Source organism: Arvicanthis niloticus, chromosome 2, assembly GCF_011762505.2.
Source record: "Arvicanthis niloticus isolate mArvNil1 chromosome 2, mArvNil1.pat.X, whole genome shotgun sequence".
NCBI classification, from domain to species: domain Eukaryota; kingdom Metazoa; phylum Chordata; class Mammalia; order Rodentia; family Muridae; genus Arvicanthis; species Arvicanthis niloticus.
In genome coordinates, this window is record NC_047659.1 from 125484686 (window position 1) to 125508511 (window position 23826).

Here is a 23826-nt window from a genome sequence, read left to right on the forward strand (position 1 = left end):
GAGACAAGTGGAACCATGGAATCGTCCAGGTCCTAGTTCAGTGGTTCTCAAACTGTGGGTCGTGACCCCCTTTGGCACACCTCTATTTCCAAAAATAGTTATGTTTCATAACGGTAACAAAATTAAATTTAAAAAAAAAGATTTATTTTATGTATTAAGTACACAGTTGCTCTCTTCAGACACACCAGAAGAGGGCATAGGATTCCATTTACAGATGGTTGTGAGCCACCCTGTAGTTGCTAGGAACTGAACTCAGGACCTCTAGAAGTCAGTGCGCTTAACCGCTGAGCCATCAGCTCTCCAGCCCAACAAAATTATAGTTATGAAATAGCAATGAAAATAATTTTATGGTTGGAGGTCACCCAACATGAGGAACTGTATTAAAAGCTCTCAGCATTAGGAAGGTTAAGAACCGCTGGGGCCTCCTTGAAAAAACAAGTAAGTTCAGTAAGAGGGACTCTCTCAAAAGCTAAGGTGGAAAGCAGAAGACAGCAGCAGCAGACATCAACTCCAGGACAGACAGACAGACAGACAGACAGACACACACACACACACACACACACACACACACACACACACACACACACACACACACACACACACGAAGCCGTGAACAACGACAACAGAATCAGAAAACGGGTTGGGGGTGGGCTGCCTGGCTCCCAGTGACGTCACGGGCGTTCTGTGACGCGGCTCCTCTGTGACGGTGGCAACAGCACAGCAGCGGGAGGGTCGCAGACGCCAGGGCTGAGTCGGCCGCGCCGCCCGGGGCTCACGCAGGGTCCTACCCGGCGGCGCGAGGCAGCTGAGGGAGGGCCGAGGGCTTTGGCTGCGGCGACTTCGGCTTCCCAGAGGGATAGCCCAGGTCAGGATGCGGCGGAGCCCCCGCCCAGACTCGGCCGCATCCTCTCACAATCACACACCCAACTTCTACAGCGAGAACAGCAATAGTTCCCACAGCGAGACTTCGGGGGACAGCAATGGGCGCCGGTCCGTTGGGCCGGAGCTCGGGGAGCCCGAGGGCAGAAGGGCCCGGGGCTCGAGCTGTGGTGAGCCCGCCTTAAGCCCAGGAGTGCCCGGAGGAGACACAAGGGCAAGACGCTCTCGGCCGAAGCTGGCGCCTCGGAGCCACAATGGGCAGACCGCCTGTGGCGCGGCAACCGTGAGGGGCGGGGCCTCGGGTGCGGGCGGGGTCGAACCCGGGGGCGAGAGGGCGGGGCGGGCTCGAGGGGCGGGGCCCGGCGCGGACCTGGGTGCAGAACCGACCTGGCGCCTGAGGGGGCGTGCTCAACACGTGTTCCTCAGGGGCGAGCTCGGTCCCATGGCCGGTCCCGGGAGGGGGCGGAGGAAATCCTGTGCCTGGGCATGACTGAGGAGGTGCCGCAGGGCTGGCCTGAGTGGCAGCCTGGACCCTGGTCCGGCCGCACCGGGACTCAGACTGGGGCGGTTTCTACTGACTGAGACTCTCCGGCTCCGGGTCTGGGGGTGCGCAGGGAGTGTGACAGGGCGGTGCGGCAGGACCAAAGGCCTGTTTGAGAGGCTGCCCAGCTGTTTGGCACTAGGGTCAGGAGCCTGCGCCCGGGCCCCGAGGGGAAGAGCGGGCCTGCGGTGCACAAAACCTCAATGGAGCCCTGGGCTCTCGCAGAACCGTCTGGACCTCATATAGTCTTGGAGGAACAACTCAACCTTCTCCCGATCCTGGATCTGAGGCAGGAGATGCCGCCCCCGCGGGTGTCCAAGAGCTTCCTGAGTATGAGCCAGGCCAGCCCCATCCCCTCTGACCTCAGCACTCGGAACCCCAGTTCTGCTCAAGCATGGGTCCGAGAGAATCCAGCCCAGATCCCCTTTTCTCGGACCCCCCTCCTCGTTCTCCTGCCTGAGCCCATGTCCGACTGTCCAGCCTCAGCTCGTTTCCTCAACCTACCTTTGCCTTCTGAGCCCCAGGCTCTTGTCCTCCGCACCACCACCCCCATCCCCCACCCCACTGAACCCTTCTGAACCACCTCACTTTCATGGATCGCCTTCTCTGAGCTGCTTCTCTGGTCTCTGTCCCTAGGCCTGCTCTTTCAGGTGCTGAGCGTGTTGTTATCCTTGGCAGCCGACGGGCTGGTCTGTGTGTACAGGTCAGAGGGAGTGGCAGGGCTCAGGGGAGGGCAGCAGGACTGGGCCCCACCAAGGCTAGATAGAGTGGATCCAGATCTGATTGAGTCGTGTTCCCAGAAACTGGGCGGGTCTAGTCTAGGACCCCGGGGTCAAAGCTTGAGTGGATTAGGACCTCTAGGCATCCGCTTCCACCCCGTTCTTCAGGGAAATCTGCTCCATTCGCTTCCTGTTCACTGCTGTGTCGCTCCTCAGCATCTTTCTGGCAGGTGAGGAGCATGGATTCCCTGGGGCCCTGGCTCTGCAGGTTTGCAGCCAAGTTTATTTCCTCTATCTTAGTGGCCTTCAGCCCACTCTAGTAACCCCTCCACTTGGTCTCCCACGTACTCCTGCAGCCCTAGCTTTCACCCCATCTCCTTGTTTTCTTTCATGTCCTCTTATATCAGAAGACACCTTTCCTCCTCTTCTTTCTCTAGCACTCTGGTGGGGGCTCCTGTACCTGATCCCTCCTTTGGAGAATGTGAGTTGGGAAAACCTATGTCCCCGGGTGGGGTGGAGGTTGTGTTTATGAGGGAGGGGTATCCCTGGGCTGCTGGGAGGGGGTAGTGTAGGAAGCACTAAGCACAATCCCCATGGGCCAACCCAGAATGGTAGGGCAATGCTGACTGGGAGAAGGGTACTTACTGACCCCTTCCTCCACAGGAACCTAAGGAGATGCTGACTTTAAGGTGAGGGAAGGCAGCTGGGGCGGGACTGGGCAACACTGACAATGTGTCTGTGGGTGCTTTCTGAGAGGAGTGCACAGGGACAAGTACTAACTAACCCATGGTCCTACCTCCCAACAATAGCCAATACCACCACCGCGTGCACTCCCAGGGCCAGCAACTGCAGCAGCTCCAGGCAGAACTGAATAAACTCCACAAGGAGGTGTCCAGCGTCCGTGCAGCCCACAGTGAGGTGAGGCCCCCTGCACAGGGGCTGGGGAGCAGCTAGGAGGCTCAGGGGCCTAGCTGTGTTCACTCAGAAGGCTGCTTTGGAATTGCCTCACCCTGGGTCCCACGGTGGGGAGTCTTTCACAAGGCCCTTAAGTTCCTACGTCAGAGCACTGAGATACTGAGACACAGGCCTACCTGTAAACTAGCTCACCATCCTCCTGGTCCATCCTCTGCTTCTCTAGAGAGTGGCCAAGCTTGTGTTCCAGAGGCTGAATGAGGACTTCGTGCGCAAACCTGACTATGCACTGAGCTCTGTGGGTAAGACACAGATGTGTGGAGAGCTGGAGTGGCGGTCATAGATGGCCATTCTACCGCACTGATGGGGAGGCCTAGGAGGAGCTGAGAGTGACCCGTGCCTGTTGCAGGAGCCTCCATCGACCTGGAGAAGACATCCAGTGACTACCAGGACCGGAATACTGCCTACTTCTGGAACCGCCTGAGCTTCTGGAACTATGCCCGCCCGCCCTCTGTCATATTGGAGGTGGGCCTAGAGCCAGAGAGTGGGGATGATACCCAGGGCAAGAGCTGGGGTAAGAACAACAGTCAGCTTGGTGCAGGGAGGAGTGAAGCTGAGGTCAGTTTGGCTTCAGGAGGCACCCCACTGGAAAAGGAGTCTGGAGTTAAACTGAAGAGAACTGGGGGTGTCCAGCATTGCCTCATCTGGTGAGGCAAGAAACAGGGCAGAGGGCAGAGCCTGGGCTGAGCAGCAGCCGGACCTGTTAGTCTTCTGTGTTCGTCTTTCGTCTGACGCCTGCCCAAACCCCTGCAGCCAGACGTGTTCCCTGGAAATTGCTGGGCTTTTGAAGGTGATCAAGGCCAGGTGGTGATCCGACTGCCAGGTCATGTGCAGTTAAGCGACATCACCCTGCAGCATCCTCCTCCCACTGTGGCACACACCGGAGGAGCCAGCAGTGCACCCCGGGACTTTGCAGTCTTTGTGAGTGGGGCTGAGGCCTGGAGGTGGGGGAATTCTGATTAGGGAACACTAGGCAGTGGTGTTTTGTCATTGTTTGCTCATCTATAAAACTAGGCATACTTCCATCTGCCTCACAGGCCACTCTAGGTTATAAATGAGTGTAACCATATCCAGATATTAGGTATGGACTGTCAAATTTTCTTTATTATCTCATTGGAACTGCAAGGCCTAGGAAGTACTATTGTCTCCCCACCCACCCAACTGAAGAGGGACAATAGTGCTCTAAACCTAGTGATTACAAACTCAGTTACCCTACTTTTAAAAAAAAAAAAAAAAACATTTTTTAAAATGTATGCATGTTTTTGCTTGTATGTGCACATGCATGCTCATCGCCTCAGGTGTTGGATACTCTGGAACTGGAGTTAAAAACAGTTGTAAACCATGGTGTTGGTGCTGGAAACCGAACCAGGGTCCTCTGTAAGAGCTGTCTTTCCAGCCCTGCTAACAACTTCCTAATAGCCTGGTTTGTTTGCTTAAGACAGGCAACAGTCTTGGCTTAGCATTGCTGGTGTCCTCACTTCTGTGTTCCAAACTACACACCCTACTGTAGGAACATCAGCCAGGGCACGTGTGGTGATTGAGCAGTTGCTTTCTCTCCCTCCCTCTGTGCCTCGCTGACCTTCCATACACTTCATCCACCAGGGGCTCCAAGCTGATGACGAGACTGAAGTGTTCTTGGGAAAATTCATCTTTGATGTGCAGAAATCTGAAATTCAGACTTTCCACCTCCAGGTGTGTTTATTTTGGGGGGTGACAGGGCAAAGATGTCCCGGCAAGATGAGGAAGACAATCTTGACAGAGCAGTTAATGGCATGATCCATTCATTTGTCTCCCCAGAATGACCCTCCATCTGCCTTCCCCAAGGTGAAGATTCAGATTCTAAGCAACTGGGGCCATCCACGCTTCACATGCTTATATCGAGTCCGTGCCCATGGTGTGCGGACCTCAGAGTGGGCAGAGGATAATGCCACGGGGGTCACAGGGGGACCCCATTAAAAATGCTGATGGTTGGAGTAGAATTGAGGTTTGTGCTTAAAAAAAAAAAAAAAAAAGTGCATTGGTGCCAGGAGCTCGTCTTTTGGGGAAAGTCCCTGCTGCCTGTGATATAGCAGTATAACAGGAGATGTCCCTCAAACACATCCCCTTTGCCTGGAAAAGTCCTAAGTCATATAGTAGCAATTGATGTTTACAGTGTCTAACATATGCAAAAGAATGTGTTGTGAACATTCTACACTGCAAATGACACAACTTGATCCTCAACAGAGAAGAAAACTGCTCAGGCAAGCAACTTGCTTCAGTCAAGTACTAGTGAAAAGTACCACCAGAATAGAACAGGCCTCAAGGAGCCTTCCTCTTCAGCTGGAGAGCCACCAGGCAGCAGAAGGCACACTTGTACTCACCTCTTACCCCCAGTTCCTGCCAAGTACATACAGAGTTCCTAAGGGTAGAAAGGAGGGACTGGGCGTGAACAATGGCTCAGTGGTTAAGAGCACTGGCTGCTCTTGCAGAGGACCTGAGTTTGCTTCATAGCACTCAACATGGTGGCTCCCAACCACCTGTAACTCCAGTTCTAGGGAACCTGATGCCCCCTCTAGCCTCTCAGATACTAGGCATACATGTGAGACACAAAAGAAGGTAATCTATCTAAACACATAAAAATCTAACAACAAAACCCAAGGTTTGAGCTGGAGAGATGTCTCAGCAGGGAAAGGCCACTAAGTCTGACAATCAGAATTTAATCCCTGGGACCCACATGGTGGAAGAAGAGAATCAACTCCATAAAAGTTGTCCTCTGACCTACATACACCATGACATGTAACACAAAATAATGTGATAATACAATTAAGGGGTCATTAAGATGACTCAAGTGGGTTAAAGGGGCTTGCTGCCAAGTCTTAATGACCCGAGTTCAATCTCTGGGACCCATACAACAGATACCTAACTCCCATGGGTTGTCTTTTGACCTCCGTGTATATGGTGGAACATACATGTGCACACATACAAAATAAATGTAGGAACAAGTTTAATCTAAGATTTAAAAAACAGAAGCAAAGTCTAGCACAGTGGTGTCCAGATGCTTCTACTTCTGGCACTCAGGAGGAAGAGGCAGGATTTCTGCAAGGTTGAATCCAGGAGAGTCAGTACTATATGGACCCTGTCTACAAAAAACAGATGAAAGAAATAGAACTAAAAACTGGGCATGGTAGGACACACCTTTAATCGCAGCACTTGGGAGGCAGAGGCAGTGGATCTCAGTACTATGCCAGCCTGGTCTACATGGTAAAACCCTGTCTCCAAAAAAGAAAGAAAGCAAGCACTAATGCTGGCAGTGTAGCTCAGTGACTCAGTGATGGAGCTGGCGGAGCACACTGCCTAGTGTGTAAGGTCTGAGGTCCTGTAGCTGCAGAGAAGACCAGTGGGTAAGAGCACAGGCTACTCTTTCAAAGGACTAGGATACAATTCCTAGCACCCACATGGCAGCTCACACTGTCAGAAACTCCAGTTCCAAGGGATCTGACATCCTCAGACATGCATGCAAGCAAAATACCAATGCACAGAAAACAGAAGTAAACTATTAAAAACCAGTCCATGGTCCTGGTTTCAGTCCTCAGTACACACATAAAGGGCAGTTTAGTCATAGGAACCAAAATCTTTAAGACTTTTCATTTTCCCCTCTCCCCTTCTAAGGCTGGCCTAGAACTTACTATGTAGCCCAGGTTAATAAGGTAGTGCTCCTGCCTCAGCCACTTCAGTGCCAGGACTGCAGACATGAACCACCTCGCTTGGCTGCTGTTCACACTTTTTAATACATGTATGATTGTGCATACCATTGCTAGAGTGGCGATCAGAGGACAACTCTGGACCTAATTCTCTCCTCCTGCCTTTACGTGGCTTCTACGAGTAGAATCAAGGTTGTTGGACTTATACAGCAAATACTATACCCAGTGATCAACCTTGCAAGGCCCTCTTTATGCTTTGGAAACAGGGTCTTCCGTAGCTCTGGCTACCCTCAAACTGTGTGGTAGAGGATGCCCCTAAATATAGTCAAAGATAAGGCACAGCCTGACTCCAGCCCACCTTAGCCCTAGACAGTCCCAAGCACCAAACACAAGACAAAAGCAGTCACTGATGGGGTTGTATATATTATTATTATTGATATATGGATATATTTTTAAAAGGTTAGCATATATAATAAATTTGCATATTGAGAATAAAAAACATGACACAGTAACAGCTGAGGGGAAAATACTTTCAACATGTCAAGAAGAACAACAGAATAAAAGCTCTCCATGAACAGGTTCCCAAGAAACAAGGAAATGTGTATGAAATAAGACCTAGCCCACATAGAGAAGTAAATGGCAACTAGAAATGAGATCTGGGGAAGGAAGGTGACCACAGGTTAACAGATGGGATGAATCAAGCCATACCTCTCTACAGAAGGCAACCTGTAATAATTGCGAACAATCTAAATATCCCTTGCACACCAATATCATTTCCATACTGAAAAACCAATTCCTCAAAAATATTGTGTAAGCCCAATAAAATGAATCTTGGTAAGGAAGGGAATTACCAAACTGGTATATTCTTACAAAAGAATAATTGACATGAAAAAGGAGAAGGGGCAGTAAGGATTGGTGGATAAGGCATTCAAAATAAAATAAATGCAAACCAGATACAAATAGCCTATGTATTAGCCTTTTAAAGCTTTTTCTGACTTGAAACTCTATGTACCTCAAATCCACACCAGACTCAGCAACCCTCCTGCCTCAGACTTCTGAGTGTTGGGATTACAACCTTGAGCCACCTATCTTTGTTCCCGTTGTCTATTTTTATATAATACTGATATTTGAAAAACTGTTTCATTAGATTAGGAAACAAATTTTATAGTACCCCTCTATGTCCCGGGAGTTGGGGTTCACACTGTGCTCCACCATGACTGAGCTTCAAGACAAGTGAAGTTTTAATTCTGCATTTAGGAGCTCCCCTTCTCCGCCCTGCAAACAAAACCTGTTTTGCTAAACGAGGTACTGAGTGAACTCTGGTTCTTCTACTCCAAGGACCTTGAGTCCAAGGAGTCTAAGGGCAGTCTAGGCAAAGTAGTTAGGATGTGTCCTATAAAGATTTCCCAAAATGAATATGCATGATAAATTTTTAATAGAAAAAAAGCTATTAAACTGTTTCCCAAAATGAATATGCATGTTAAATCTTTAATAATATAAAAAAGCTATTAAACTGTTGAGCTGTTAAAGGTCAAGCATAGTTGAGGCATGCCTATAATCCTAGCACTTGGGAAGTTGGAGTAGAAGAACAGGAATTAAAGTTATCCTTGGCTACAAAATATAGGGCCAGCCTGGGCTATATGAGATCGCATGTCAAAAAAGCAAATAAAAAAATCAGGACTGTAAACCAGGCATGGTAGTACATGCCTGTAATTCTAGCATCTATGAGGTTGTGGCAGTTCGGTAAACTGAAGGCCAACCTGGGCTACACAAATATTCCCAAGAAAGACAGAGCTAGCACAGGAAGTCTAACAGCCCTTACTCTCCTCTAAAACGTCATTCTCTCCCGTTTGCACATGTGTTTGCTTTTTAAAGTTGTTTCTGACTTGAAACTCTATGTACCTCAAATCTACCTTGTTCATGGTCCCAGCTCAGCTCGCCCCGGAGGAAAGGACAACCACATGCTTACTTTATACTCAAACTTCATCTTTTCAAAGTATGTGACTGGAGTGAATAGACTCAATTTGCTTGAATGGGGTTACCAGACGAAAGGGCTCTTTTACTCAACAAGCCCAAGGTAAGAGCAGGTGTGGCTATCTATAGCAGTCTAGGATTTTGAGAGAAAGTGGTGATTTACTAGTCTTTCTTTTCTGAATGAGAGGATGCCAGGTAGGCAGGTGTGTCAAAGAGAAGCAATAGCAGAAACATATAAAAGTATCTATGAAGTGGCAAGAATGTGCATGGTTGGTCCCTGCCCAGAGGATGGTGCAGGCTGAGGGCTGAGGACTGATTGTAGCCTACTCTTCCAAGAGAACCTATGCCTGTGGGGCCTGTTTGGGGCTCTTGGCTGGGACTGGAGGTGCCTTTAATGGGGCCCATCCTTGGGCTTTGAAGTAGGAAACCATCTGAGTAGGCACTTCTGCAAGTACAGTCTGTGCAAGTGTCTCCCGGGGAGCCTGCCAGGAGAAGAAAGGCAAGATCAGTGAGGGCCTGTAAGCTTCCCAGGGTTTACATTTTACCTCAAACCTCATCTTTCCCAGACACTGATTAAAAAGGCTTTATCTACTGTCCCTCAACCCCATTACCACCCTGCAAACTCTTCCCCACTCACATTCTGAAATCGTCGATAAGGCACAAACTGCACTATGTCCCGGGCAGCTGCTTCTCCAGAGCGTGTACGAAGAGGGCCACCATCAGCATCCAGCTGCTCCATGACCTCAAAGTCAGCACCACCCACACCCACAATGATCACGGACATGGGTAGCTTTGAGGCTTCCACCACAGCCTTACACGTGGCCTCCACATCTGTCACAGCGCCGTCAGTCAAAAGCAACAGTACGAAGTATTGCTAGAGACAAGTCCATTCAGATACTGAGGCAGATTGTCTTTCCCAAACCCCTTCCAAGAAAGCAGATGCACATTCCCACTGCCTAAGATGCCATCTACACTGTCCTTGCCAGCTCAGCACCACTGCTATCCACAGTTCTTACCGAGGCAGTCCTCTGCTGTGCAGCCTGGGCTGCAAACCTAGCCACATGGTTGATGATGGGTGCAAAATTGGTGGGGCCATAGAGACGAACTTGGGGCAGTGCTTGACGGTAGGCATCTACGATACCCTGGATGCCTACAGAGAAAAGCAGAAAATACTTCTACCTTAGACCTCATGGGATTAAGTTAGACCTAAAATAAGCTCATCTTAGCCCAGAAGTTTTAGAAACTTCGAAGTGTCTCACCCTATCAGGACACAACTCTATCCAACAAATGAAACTAAGGGGGTGATGAGATAGGACTTGCTATAAATTAACATCTTGAATGAAAACCCAAAATAAGAGTTAGCCTCTGGGCTGGGAGTAATTGAGCCTGGTTATATCAGTCCTTTGGATGCTGAAGAGGCTGGCTGTGAGTGTCAAGAGAGCCTGATATACAGTAAGACTCTAAAAAGCAAATACAGCCAGTGAGATGGTGCAGCAGCTAAGGCGCTTGCTACACAAGCTCAGAGACCTGAGCTCTACCCACAGACTCCGCAAAGGAGGGGAAGAAATGACCTCAAGATCCACCTGTCTTAGCCTCCCAAATGGTGGGAAAAAGGAGTGAACCTTCATGACAGGTCTGGGTCACAAGTTTAAGGCTAGCCCACAAAGTTCTAGGCCATCACAACCAGGGTACATAGAAAGACTGTCTCAAGAAGGGAAAAGAAAATGTTCTGGAAGACAAAGGACACAGAACTTAGATGTATATGTATGTGGCGGTTATAAAAGAAAGGGGACTACGAGGGGCAGAAAAGGTCTTAAAGAGAGGGGCCGCGGTAAGTCCACGGAACGTGTGATCTGAAGCAGACTGGGGGACGGCTGGGAAAGGGGACGAGCAATACGGTGGCCGAGGAGAGGCTAGAGGTGAAATAAGAACAAAGTACAGTGATATACATGTATGCAAATAGAATATGCCTAACACGTACGCAAACAACATGCTGCCTAACACGTACGCAAACAACACGCTGCCTAACACGTATGCAAACAACATGCTGCTTAACACGTACGCAAACAACATGCTGCCTAACATGTACGCAAACAACATGCTTGTAACCTTGACAGCTGGGAGATGGACACAGGAGGCACAGCAGTTTGAAACGAGTGTGAGCTAAAGACCCGACTCAAAATCATATCCAAAAAAAAAAAAGTCATAATAAAATCATTATGCCAACCACAAACTAATGAAAGTAACAAGGGGCTGGGATAACAAGGGGCTGTGTATGTGGGCTCACATACACAAGGGCTGAAGCTCAATCCAGTAACAGAATTATTTAAAAAAAAAAAAAAAACAAAAAAAACAAGAGAATGTTCTGGATTTTAGGTAAAGGGCAATGTGAATGATACCAGGCACAACGCTGATGGAGGCTGACCTATTTTCTATAATATTATCAAATACTTCAGGAAAAAGGATTTACAGAAAACAAAATCAGAGCCAGTGATGGCTCTATGGTTAAGGCAATTGCCACCAAGCCTGACTACCTGCGTTCCATCCCTGGGGACCACACGGTAGAAATAGAGGACCTCCAGAAAGTCATGCCACAGTGCTCAAACATATATATAATGAATATATATAATTGAACTTTTTAAAAAATGTAACCCTCTACACAAATATCCTGATCATGCAGTTCCAGTGATTCTGGAATTCCCATGACTACTTTTCTCTAAGTCTGATGTTTTGTTCAGAGACACGCTTACGCTATGTAGCCTTGGTTAGCCTTGAACTCTAATTTTACTTCCTCTACTAAGGTTATATAAGCATCTAAATATAATTTTACACCAAAATACAAAGTGAAAAGAAAGTTCTAAAGTCCAGGCCAATCCTCACGTGGCATCCATCTCACCGGCTACACTCTTAGCATTTCTGTGGCATAGGCAGGAAGGATGACTTGGTGTTCAAGGCCAGCTTTGGTTAAATAGTGAGTTCTAGAACAGGCTGGCCAAAAGTGAGATCTTGTCTAAACTGAAAGGAGATGGCTTGGTGGTTAAGAGCTGAGCTGCTCTTGCAGAGGACCTGAATTCGATTCCCAGCACTCACATCAGTGGCTCACAACTGCCTGTACACCAGTGCCAGGGACCTGATAACTCTGGCCTCACACATAGACAGACACACACACAAATTTAAAAAGAAAAAATAAAGGGCAAGGTCATGTGAGATCAGTTCCCACTGTAACTTGGCATCATGTGAAGGTGCTAGGAAGTCACAAGTCTTGGGGCCTCACAAAAGCAGCTTGGGAAGCTCACACAGAACATCGACCTGCACTGGGCAGGGGACGTGGCTCAGTAAGAGAGCGCTTACTCACATAGGTAAACTCTGGATTCCATCCTTAGCACAATGGTCACCCACCCAGCCCTTTTCCAGTTTTTTATTTTGAGACCAAGTTGCCCAGGCAAGCCTTGAACTTTTGACTCCCTGGCCTCAGCCTGCCGAGTAGCTCTGCCACTAGACCCAGGAAATTTTAGCCTTATTTTGAAACCAAAGCACACAGAGGTAAGCAACTTGCCCCAAGTCCTTACAGTAATAAAATGAATTTATCTCCATTGGGCTAGCTCTTCCCTCCCTGTGGTCTGTACCCACATATGCTCACTCCTCAGGTGTCCAAGTGCTCCACAGTGGAGAGGAGGGATTTACCTGCACAGTACGGATTACTGGGATTGAAGTTCAAGGCAAACTCATGTGAGACCTGAGGGTAAGACAAAAAGGAGTGAACCAAGCTGGGGTGCAACCCTCTCATGCTAGCAGCACATAGCAACCAGGACCAGAGGTGCAACCCTCTTATGCTAGCACATAGCAACCAGGACCGGAGGTGCAACCCTCTCATGTTAGCACATAGCAACCAGGACCTAGCCTGAGTGAGACAAACATGGCTGGGCAGAGAAGTGTACATTTTTAATCATAGCATTAGGATCACTGTACACTTAGGTCAACAAACAAAACAAACCCAAAAAAAGAAAAACTGAGATCCTTTCTACATTTCCCCCTTTTAGCCTCTTGAATCCCCCCCCCCCAAACAGCCCTTCTGCACCCACAACACACTAAACATAGTTTTTGTAGACCAGGTTGATTTTGAACTCTTGAAGGAAGATCCACTTGCTGCTGCATCCCAAGTGCTGGGATAAAGACATGCGCCACTGTACTCACGAAAGAATTTGGGTTTGTCTGTCTGTTTGCTTTGTTGTTTTGAGACAGGATCTCATGTAGCTCTGGCTGTCCTAGAACTCACTATGTAGACCAGACTGACCTCAAACTCATAGATATTGGCCTGCCTTTGCCTCCTGAGTGCTGGGATTAAAGGTGTGCATCGCCATGTCTGGCTAAGGTTTTATTTTTTCTTTATGCCGATGTCTGTGTGTGCACACCCAAAGAGATTAGAAGAATGCTCTGGGTTCCCTTTAGAGCAGGAGTTATAGGTAGCTATCTTTCCTATGCGGTGCTGGGAACTGAACTTTGGTTGTTTAGAAAAGCAGCGAGCTCTAATTCAGCTGCTGAGTCGTCTGTGTAGGAATACCACAGCCCTTCCAAGCCAAGACAAAGGGCACTCCCAGGGTCCATGTGTAGCTCAGCAGAGTGCATATTTAACATGTTTAGGGCCCTGGGTTCAATCCCCAAAAATAAAAAATCAAAACACAGCATTCTGATACATGCCAGGATTCCAACAGGAGCTATTTAGCCCAGAGCGTGCGGTATATATGTTTTCAACAAATGGATCCCTGTATCTCTCCTTGAAGCTGGATGCCAAGTAATAAATAAATTTACCACAGACTATGGACTTGGGATCCTGATACTAAAAAGAGAATAGAGAAAAGGAAGAAGAGCACTTACCTGCCAGTCAGGGGGGACCTGGGCTCCAAAACCAAATGCTGGAAACAGCTTGTCTCTGTGGGGGACAATGAATTATAAAAGAGGCAGCAGGAGGATGGAGTCTAGAAGCAGAAGTGTACAAGGAGCGGAGTGGCCTGAACCCGGGACTCACGAGTCGTAGTCTTGAACCACGCTGCCCACGCTCCACAGTGCTGTCAGATACTCGTTGACTCCTGTAGGACTCAGATAATGCAGGGAGTCAGGTGAGGATGGGTCACCATTGGAGCCAGTGAAATCCACACCCACCTGGGAAGAGAGCAAGAATGGAGGTGAAGGCTGTTTAGTCTAAGGCTTGTCACTTGTCCCAGGAAGGCACGCCCTTTTACTTACAGTGAAGTTGATCTGGCAGCCCCCCATCACATAGTCCAGGAAGGAATACTCAGTGTCCACCTGCAGATGAGACCAGGTTAGGACAGGGCTAATGGGCCAGCTAGCGTCACGGAGCCCAGAGCTCAGAGCCTGGGTCACATGGGTCACCATCTTACCCGGCAAGTCTTGACACACACAGTTCCAGAGTTCCTGTAGCTTTTCTTTCTCTGCTGCTTCTCAGGGTGGACACATTCAAACTCAGCCTGGTGGAGCAAGAATCAAAGAAACCCGCCACAGCATTAGCGGAGGACCCAAGCCACGTGTTCTCCAGACGTTCCTCTGGGTGGCAGCCTTGTAGGCCACTGAAGCACTCTAAACAGTCAGCACTTACCGGGACTGCTTGCAGTTGGGCCAAGGTAGTGTGGAAGGTACCAATGAGATCATGTGACCCGTCACTGTCATAGTCTGAGCAGCGGACCTGAGAGGGGCGTGTGTATGTATAAAGGAGATGCATGACATGACAGGCAAGGAGTCCCTTCCCAGGACCCCTGCCCTTGACCCATCTACTAGGGAGGTAAACTCCTCACCTGGATGGGTGTGTTGACGTCCCCACCGCAGAAATGCTCAAGAGAGACTGAGAAGCGCTTCCAGGTAGGGTTCAGGTTGTTCTTTACTACCTAGGGGTGGAGAACAGGGAGACCTGGTCCACAAAGAGCTCCCATCGTCTCTCCACCCAGCAACAGTCTTCTCTCGTCCCCAAACTTGTTCATCATAACAAGCTTCTCTCCTCTGCCAATCCAACTAACACTAGGAGTTACCTCAGTTCTGTACGCCAGGTGCCACTTCCCATCACCTTGCCGAAAGAACTCCAAGAATGGATCAGATTTTCCTAGAAAGTCCTGCCGATGCCAAAGAGACCCAAATTATAAGACAAAGGAAGACAGCCATAGCGCCAGCCCTCTGTCCCCTTAAGTCTTGGGTCCTCAGAGTCTCCTTCCAGACACACCTTCTTATCCAGGTTTCTAGCTTCCACCTCCATGGTCACTACACGACTGTCCTTTAGCTCCTGAGCTGAAACCTAGGAAGAGAAGGCTGTATCACCTCATGAATTATTTATTACACCAATGGGAAGGCTTCCCTGCCCGAGAGTTTTACTCCTTACCGTAATGGTTCCCCGCCCTGCAGGCTTTCCAGGCTTCAACAGCAAGGGGAGAGTCAGCGTCTGGCTGGACACAATCTGGGGAGAGTGGGGTAGGAGAGCTGTCAGCATCCACCTCAGGCAGGGTTGGGTCCTGCTTGACAGGGACATGCAAGTTCCAGGGGTCACTTGATTAACTCCTGACTCTACTTACCTGACCTAGGGAGCATTCGGCTCCCCCTAGGAAGTCATCATCCCCCAGCTCTGGTGTCTTGTTGTCTATGTCATAGATTCCAAAGCGTAGCTTCTGGACAGTCTCAAAGTGGTATTCTATCTGCAGAGTCTTGGAGAATGCAGGGCTTGAGCAATTGCGAACACGTTCAGTCCTGCAAAGCTGTGGTGACAGGTCACTAGGCATCAGTGACAAATCTTCCACCCCAAACACAATGCTACCTCCCTCCGTGACCTTAACCTTTAAGGTCCATCTCACCTCAGCCCAGGCCCCTCCCACATCCTGTAAAAGGACGCACAGCGGGTCAGACTTGGAGCCGATGTCCTTGTCAATGAGATGGTCACAGGAAATGGACAGCTGAACCAAAGTCACACAACGGGCCATCTGTGGGGGAAAAGAGCTGGGTCAAGCATCAGGGCCTGTCACTTTTCACTGACTATAGTTCCCAGCCTGGGAAAGTTGCTCGCTTCACACCCCTGAACTCCAAGTAAGCTCAATAGCACAGGATGCAGTTGTGACACCAAACTCTGGCTCAAAATTAATCCTTACTCTGAAAGTGGCCTCAAGCTCAGCATGCAGTCCCGCCCTGGGCTCTAGCCTTAGCCACTGCAGAGAGTAATCAATTCACTCTGATCACTGCCTCACTAAGGTCACAGCTAACCTACATTTAGTCACTGCTCTCCAACAGCTGATAATGATCCCCTCCAACTCTGGGGCTCCAGCCCATCCACTGATTGTTCTAATCTCTACTCTGCTGCTCAAGTGCAGTCCTCAACATTTCCATGTCATGATCCAGTCCAAGCCACTATTTATGTTGCCTAGAAACAGTAATGGCCTCTCCATCTGGTCTCGTAACCCGTGCCATCCCTACTTCCACTTCAGACCTCCACCCCAACAGGCTGTTAGTATAGCAACCAAATTAATCCTGGCAAAATACCCACACCAGGCATGGTGGCATGGCCTGTAATCACAGCACACAGGAGGCAGAAGCAGGACAGGTATAGATGTTAAGGCCACCCTAGGTAACACACAGAGTTGCAGGCTACCTATGGTTACAAAGTGAAATCCTGTCTCAAAAAAACACAAACAGAAAATGCACTGTGCCTTAAACCTGTAATTCTAGCTCTGGGGAAACAAAGGGAAGGAACGAGAGTTTAGGGCTAGCCTGAGCTACAAACTGAGTATGAAGCCAGACTGGGTTACATGAGATCCCGACTCAAAAGCAAACAAAAAGGCTTGAGATGGCTCAGCAGCTCAGAGAATATTTTGTTCTTGCAGAGGACCCGAGTACAACTCCCAGCACCTGTGCTGGGTAGCTTACAACAGTCTACAACTCTAGCTCCAGGACATCTGATGCCTCTGGCTCATGCCTTTAGTCCACAGACACATACACATTAATTAAAAATAAAACAACAGGCCCTCCCCGATGAACTTGTAGAGGCTGTACAAGCAGCACAGCAGTCTGAGGCATGACCTCAATTCTCATGTCCTTCTAACACCACCTGCTGTCAGTTCTCTGGTGCACTCAATTCTGGCCTTCGCCATTCCACAAGCCCACCAGATTCCTATTCCAAAGACCTGCAGCACCAGGTACTCTTGTTTTTATTACCCACTAGACAGTCTCCTCTCCTGTAAAGTTCATTCATCATCACATCTGTTACACAGGCAGAGTCTTGCCTGCCACTCTGAAATTCGAACCCTAGCCCCGACACATCGCAGACTCAGTTGTGGCTCTCACACTCGTATCTAACTTACTAAACATATGTTGGTTGCAGTCTCTAGTACTAGGATGAAAACTCCATGTATGAAGGAGAATATATCTGTGCATCACTCTATCCCAAGAACCCAGATATGCATGTTGCATGAAATCCAAAAGGCCAAACTCTCAGACGGACTTGTCTCCTGTCTCCAATTCAAGCAGCAACAAACCTCTCCAGTTCACCTGCTTCCTTTGTCAGAAACATCACCTTATGAGTCACCAGAGTGACTACAATGTAGTGCCTCCTACAACCCATAATGATGTACAGGTGACATGACCTATCTACGTCAAGTGTACACAGAGATTCCTTGCTGGACTTGCCTCAGCAGCCCAGCTTCCCCGCAGTACTTCCTGGGATGCCAACCAGCCTTGAGAGCAGTAATTCCTGGGATGCCAACCAGCCAAGACAGCAGTACTTCCTGGGATGCCAACCAACCTCGAGAGCTCTATGATTAGCCCTCAGTCAACCTTCTCCTACCGGCCTACACCATCTCACTTTGGTCTCCAAGTTTTCTGTTGGTTGTTGGTTTTATGGTATTGGGAATTGAACCTAGAGCCTTGTGCATGCCAGGCAGCCATCTGTCACTGACTTCATCCCCAGCTCTAGTGTCCCACCCAGATCAGCACCCACACTGTTGTGTTCAAAGGTTAGTCTACAAGAAGCATGCAGACTTTCCACCTTCCAGATGGCTGGCTCTCTTAGAGGTTCAACAGACCATAGCTTTTGCCTCATCATAAAAGAATCCCATGTCTGTCATCCCCTCATGTTCTGTAGGGCAGTGTTTGCTACTCATTTCACTATTGCTTTAATAGCAGAGAGATCCAAAACACTCAAGGAAACTTGAAGGTACATCAGCTGGGTGGGACTGGGTTCCCTACCAAACCACACAAAGAAGGACCAAGCATCAGCTCAACAGGGAGAACCATGTGTCTGCAGTACTTGAAAGCACTATAAGTTAGCAAGAGTGTAGTCCAGTTTTAAATGTGTTACTTAGGTAAGTGTATATGCAACAGACCTGAATACACACACACACACACACACACACACACACACACACACACAGAGGGAGGGGGGAGAGAGATACTTAATATACTCGGGGAAAAGAAGCATGTCAATGTTGCTTTTAGGGGTGTTGTAGAAATGAGATAAAATCAAGACTTTCTTATGTTCTATACAACCCCTTTTTATATTTTGAGACTTTGCATCATCATGTTGCAGATGAGGGTGACATTTGACCTTAGATTCTGGATCCTCTAACCTCTCTCCCTACTAAGAGCTGGAGTTACAGCTATGCAGCACCAAGCCCGGGTTATTACAATCTATACATTTCAGCATTGTTTTCAACATTATACACGTGCAGAGCCTTGTTAGCTTCCTACTCCACACACTTAAGTATCTACTACCCAGTTCAAGAACAATCAAGCTGTAACATTTCTGGCCCTCATGGGTTTCTTTGCCTCATTACTGCCTCAGCTAGCCAATTTCCAGTCTCTAATTTAAAATCCTAAGTAACTGCCCAGTGACCCTTACATTTAATACCAAGCTCTCTAGCAAGCTACTTTGTTCTCCCAAACAAAGAAAAGGGAGAATTCCTGCAGAAGGAAGAATTCCTGCAGAAGGAAGAATTCCTGCAGAAGGAAGAATTCCTGCAGAAGGAAGAATTCCTGCAGAAGGGAATAGGATGTGTTCTGATTAACCCTGCATTCTCTGGCTCAAGTTGTAAGTCCATTCTTAGCCTGCCATCTTCCTCAGCTCTTTCAGTTGGGATGGGCAGAATGTTAGAACCAATATCCTACCTCATGGGTGTCTTGTCATCTACAGTTCTGGTCTGACCTGACTCCCCTTATGAATTCTTGCCCAGTAAGATTTCATTGTCTTTGGGTAACTGCAGTAGTTTCCTTTATCAGTCCTTTGTAACTACGTAGCCATTTCTGTGTTTATTAGCTAAATGAAGAGCAGATCGTGTCAACTCTCTGTTTAAAACCCTGGGATAGCTTCTCAGTACATTGAAAATAAAATCCCAAGTTTAAGAGCTGAAGAGGTGGGAGGGACCAGAGCTCAGCTTCCAGCACCCACATCAGCATGAAGCAACAACAGCTGCAAGGAATCCAATGTCCTTTCCTGGTATCCACAGGCACTGCAACCACACACACAAACCCAGGCACAGACACGCACAAGTACACAAAACACACATCACCACCACCAAAATTCTGTGGCAGGCAAGATAAGATGGCTTAGTGGGTAAAGGTACTTGCCATCACACCACAGGTTGATACCTGGGGCCCACACAATGGAAGAAAAGACACACAATGGAAGGAAGCAAATTATCTTCTGATCGTCACATGGACTCCACATCTCTTCAATGCCCCCAACACTAAATATAATTTCAAAAATTTAAAAATCCAATCCATAGCTCTTATGACGATAGACAAAACCTAACTCCCGAGTAAAAGGTCACCCAGCCACCCAAGTGTGTTCCCACTGGGCTGCTCTTTCTGATTCACTCAAGTATCAAGTCCATTCTCCAGCTCAGGGTGTTCGTACCATGTCTTCTCCCAAGGATACCAAGCTATGTTAAGAACAGGAAGCCTGTCTAGTTTGTCTGTAATTCTGATACCTACTTACAATAGACACTCAGTAAATACTCAGTAACTGAATTAATGCTGAAATTACAACAGCAGAATTCTGTCTCCCCTCCTCTTCCATTTAAATGTGGGTTCCTTAGAACTAGCACTAAGTATTCTCTCTCTAAATGCCCAGTACTCAGTGTGGGAAGCTGGTGCTCATGGGTATTTTATAAACTATTGGAACGAATAACTTCAGGCCCTTTTCATTTGAAAGAATGCATAGCAATAAACCTTCCCTATCTTGTTCCTTTAACAACTGAGCCGACAAATTTTAATCTGGAGGGCTAAGATGTAGTCAGTTAGCCTAGTTACACACAGCCTTGGGTTCAAACTTCAACACTAAAAATAAACAAAAATCAAACCATAAAATTTCAATGCAAGACTCCTATAATTCCATATCAATAAGAGCCAATTTAAGTAAATAGGCAAAAGATTCAAAAATACTCCCAAAAAATTAGTAAAAAATAAGCCAAGGAATTGATCCATGGCATAAGTGACCAGAGAAAGGCAAAATAAAACTAAATATAAGACCACCAAGGCCAAATTTTGGCAAAGGACATAAGAATCCTAAGAATTGGTAAAGCATTAAATGTGCCACTTTGGTAAACAGCCTGGCCAAGTTGTCAGGAAGCCAAATATATACAGAGCCAACTCTAATTCCCCGGGCAGATTTTAATCTAAAAGACATGAAGCTTTTCACAGAACACTCACAGCAGCTTTATTCACTGTAGCCCAAAACATTCCTAGAGTCCATCAACAGAATGGACAGTTATGATTATAGAAAAATCAATCAGCAACAAAAAAGATTAATACCTGATGAACTAATAACTGATGAAATCCAGATGAATATTAAGGATAAAAATATTGATTCAATTTATTAGTTTTAGAATTGGCAAAAACTAATCTCTGGTGTCCTCTCCCCCAGGGAGAGGTCGGTATTGACAGAGAAAGGCCAAAGCTCTAGGGATGGATGGCCGGATTCCTTACCATGGTGGTCTACACTTATTTCCATCCATACTACTGTGGGCCCACTGGGTGCAAAACAAGCATACAGGGCTCAACTCAGTGATATTAGGAAGTTGGCCTGGCTTCTAGTCTAAATGTCACAGGTTCCTGTGCACCAAGGTTCCTATTTCTCACAGATTTCCCCTTTTTCTTTTTGGTTTTTTCGAGACAGGGTTTCTCTGTATAGCCCTGGCTTTCCTGGAGCTCACTCTGTAGACCAGGCTGGCCTCGAACTCAGAAATCCACCTGCCTCTGTCTCCCAAGTGCTGGGATTAAAGGCGTGCGCCACCACCACCCGGCCCCCTTTTTCTTATTGGAATATTACTGTGTGGAAAAGAAACACCTTGGTAATTTGCAGTTTCACTGGCCACTAGGAATCAGGTCTACAATCCCAGCCATTTGGGGAGTAAAAGCCAGAGGAGCTCACAGCCAGCTTGAGCCACAAGACCCTGAATCAAGGATATAGAAACAAAATAAACCTGTAGTTTTCTTTTCTGTGATGCATCTGAGTTTGAAGTATCAAACTCAAGAGTCTTGTGTATGACATGTAAGTGCTCACTAAGCTACCTCCCTAGTCCCCACCCTGGCATGACTCATGGAGGAGCTCAGGCTGGCCTGAAGTACCAATTTGTCTTCATCTCAAGTGCTGGGATTGCAGCTGATAACTATAGCTAGTGTTCTACTTTTTGAGCTGTTTCCTTTAAACTACCTGTAATCTGTGGAATTATTAATTAAAAATTATTAATTTTTCAAGTGCAACTACTGGTGCACTTCTGACCGCCCTTTTATTATTCCTAAGCAGCTACATGCCACTTGTTTTGAGACATCTCTTCAGATGGCTTAGGCTGAACTCAAACTCACTGTCCTTCTGTCTTGGGCTTCAGAGTGCTAAAATTACAGCCTGTGCCCACCATGCACTGTCAACAGCTACAGACTTCACCCAGACTTCCTGTTCATACAGTGTTGTTATCACCACGAGGCTTCCAACTTCCTTGAATATCACAGAGAGGTGATTCGGTAAGAGAAAGTAAGCTTTCTCATTTTAAGAGGTCTGGCTTATACTTATTAGATCTGTGTGCACAGAATTCCTCTTCAATCAATGACCTTAAGAAATGACTTCAGAGTGACCTGGCTTAATGCTAAATCCATCATGGGAAAAGTGAACTTTCTGGTGTATTCTGTTATCTCCTTTCCATTTGGGACTAGTACAGAGTTTCAGATGGCAATATCTAGAAGGTTGAGTTCTAACTTTTCCTATCTTGTTCATAATCATATACATGGGGGTGGAAGACTCATTCCCTTCCATTTTCCTTGTTTTTTGCCTCTCCCCCCCACAGCCAACCTCAGAGCTTTCTAAGCCCCATACTATGTCAGAACACAATTATATATTCTCTCTTAAAGCAGAGACTCACAGCTGGGCATGGCGGTGCAGGTCTCCAGTCCCAGCTGAGGCAGGATTGAAGGTTTGAGTCAACTGTGAGTTTACATAATGAAAATGTATTGTAAAACAAATGAAAAACCCTTTCTCACTTTTATAGTTTGCAATATCATACATGAGTGATTGTCTAGCCCACATTCTGTGACCCCAGGCAGAAGAGAGGCAGGATTTGGATGTGGCCATATGGTTAAGTGAAATTCGGGTAAGAGAGAATACAAACATCTGGACTCCTAAATCCTCCTCAGAACTTTGGTTTTTGAGACATCTCACCATGTGGCACTGGCTGATCTGCAACCTGGTATGTGGAACAGACTAGCCTAAAACTTGCAGTTTCCTGCCTCTGCCTCTCAAAGGGCTGGGATTAAAGGTGTGTGCCTTCATGCCTGGCCGAGAACTTTCTGAATCATAGTTACAAACTCTCGTCTTTCCTGAAAATTTTTTTCCTATATTCACTATTAATCTGAAAGTGAACAAAAAAGGATGGATTTCCCAACAGTGAGCAGGCACCAAATACTGCTCCTACTTCTTCCCAATCACCAGATGCTACTGTACCAGATGGTGTCCTGCCTATAAAATTTGGGCAAAATACTTGTCTCAGATTCCTTGGCTATAAGGGGGATATAATTAGCTCTGAAGACTCGTGTAGATAATATGTGCAAGGCTCATAATAATTTCAGCACAGGTCCGAAGCACCTATCAGCATGTTTTAGCCATCACCGTCTTTTCAAGCCTCATACAAGCTCCCCGACAGCAGCACTCAACTTCTTTGGAGGCGCTGCATTTAATCTACAATGGACAATTGTGTTCTTTCCATGTTTCTCCACCACTTTGCCTATTGAGAAACTCTTAGTAGCAGGGTCTCATAGAGCATGCAATGCCCTTCAACTTTCAAGAAAGCCAAAGTTGGTCCTTATCTACCTTCCAAATGTTTGATTGTAGGTCACAAACTCTGCCAACACATCCCTAGCTACACACCACAGATTATATATATATATATATATATATATATATATATATATATATATATATATATATATATATATATATATACCACAGACCTATATACAATAAAAACTTGAGAAAAGCTGGCATCACTGTACTGGACCAGACTTACAGGATTATGTGAGTAGGTGGTCCTGGTATATTTAAGAATAAGGAAAATTTTAAATGCTGCCCTCCCCTGGAGAGGTTTCCTGCATACCATTGTTGATAGGGACTCTCTTCAGTATCAAAAAAAAAAATTATATATATATGTGCGCCCATAACTTTTTATGTTCTTTCTCCAGGATTAGTAGGCTCTAACTGCTCTTCATAAACCCAAGGACAGATTTTTTTTTCCTCCTGGGTTCAGTTGCATACAGCTCAGTGCCAGATGGCCTAATTATGTCTCTTCATACCCAAGAGGTTTATCAGAAAACCATGCAATCCCTATCTCCCTTTATCTATCCAAAGTCATGATATAGAAGTGGCAGGGGCTACAAGTAGATCAGTCTCTGTGTAGCAGCATCATTCCTTCAGACAACTCAATCATGCTCACACCTGTTGTTGCCTACCTTGGCAAAATGAAGCAGCTCACAGATGCTGGAACGAATCTTGGAGGCCAATCAGAAAATCCTCTAGAGGCTCCCAATTGAAGCA

At 47.1% G+C, this 23826-nt stretch overlaps 2 protein-coding genes across 6 annotated transcripts in view; one reads left to right on the plus strand and one right to left on the minus strand.

Annotated features, from left to right (window-relative positions):
* Positions 1–714: 714 nt before the first annotated feature.
* Spag4 (sperm associated antigen 4) lies at positions 715–5084 on the plus strand. Its single transcript, XM_034495703.2, has 12 exons — positions 715–1181; positions 1646–1750; positions 2057–2123; positions 2308–2369; positions 2577–2620; positions 2803–2828; positions 2949–3057; positions 3278–3353; positions 3461–3576; positions 3865–4032; positions 4714–4803; positions 4909–5084. Exons 1-12 carry the CDS (start codon positions 872–874, stop codon positions 5065–5067), a joined length of 1332 nt encoding a protein of 443 aa, XP_034351594.1. The 5' UTR covers positions 715–871; the 3' UTR covers positions 5068–5084.
* A 2117-nt stretch (positions 5085–7201) lies between these two features.
* The window catches only part of Cpne1 (copine 1), a 40383-nt gene continuing 23758 nt past the window's right edge, over positions 7202–23826 (minus strand). For all 5 annotated transcript variants that reach the window (XM_034493784.2, XM_034493783.2, XM_034493780.2 and 2 more), the window contains 15 exons: positions 15617–15742; positions 15341–15520; positions 15151–15225; positions 14995–15066; positions 14807–14887; positions 14576–14665; positions 14380–14466; positions 14165–14251; positions 14010–14069; positions 13792–13925; positions 13641–13695; positions 12450–12501; positions 9782–9915; positions 9403–9639; positions 7202–9247 (listed from right to left, as the gene is read on the minus strand). In XM_034493784.2, the coding sequence (XP_034349675.1) occupies positions 9107–9247; positions 9403–9639; positions 9782–9915; positions 12450–12501; positions 13641–13695; positions 13792–13925; positions 14010–14069; positions 14165–14251; positions 14380–14466; positions 14576–14665; positions 14807–14887; positions 14995–15066; positions 15151–15225; positions 15341–15520; positions 15617–15742 (1611 nt within the window). In that variant the 3' untranslated portion in view covers positions 7202–9106. The remainder of the gene's footprint in view (positions 9248–9402; positions 9640–9781; positions 9916–12449; positions 12502–13640; positions 13696–13791; positions 13926–14009; positions 14070–14164; positions 14252–14379; positions 14467–14575; positions 14666–14806; positions 14888–14994; positions 15067–15150; positions 15226–15340; positions 15521–15616; positions 15743–23826) is intronic.

Excerpts from the sequence above, each read along its gene's own strand:
- Spag4 (XM_034495703.2), top strand. The coding sequence starts at position 872 with ATGCGGCGGAGCCCCCGCCCAGACTCGGCCGCATCCTCTCACAATCAC. Across the intron at positions 3,058-3,277 it reads TCCGTGCAGCCCACAGTGAG|AGAGTGGCCAAGCTTGTGTT; the intron begins GTGAGGCCCCCT and ends CTGCTTCTCTAG. Across the intron at positions 4,804-4,908 it reads TTCAGACTTTCCACCTCCAG|AATGACCCTCCATCTGCCTT; the intron begins GTGTGTTTATTT and ends TTGTCTCCCCAG.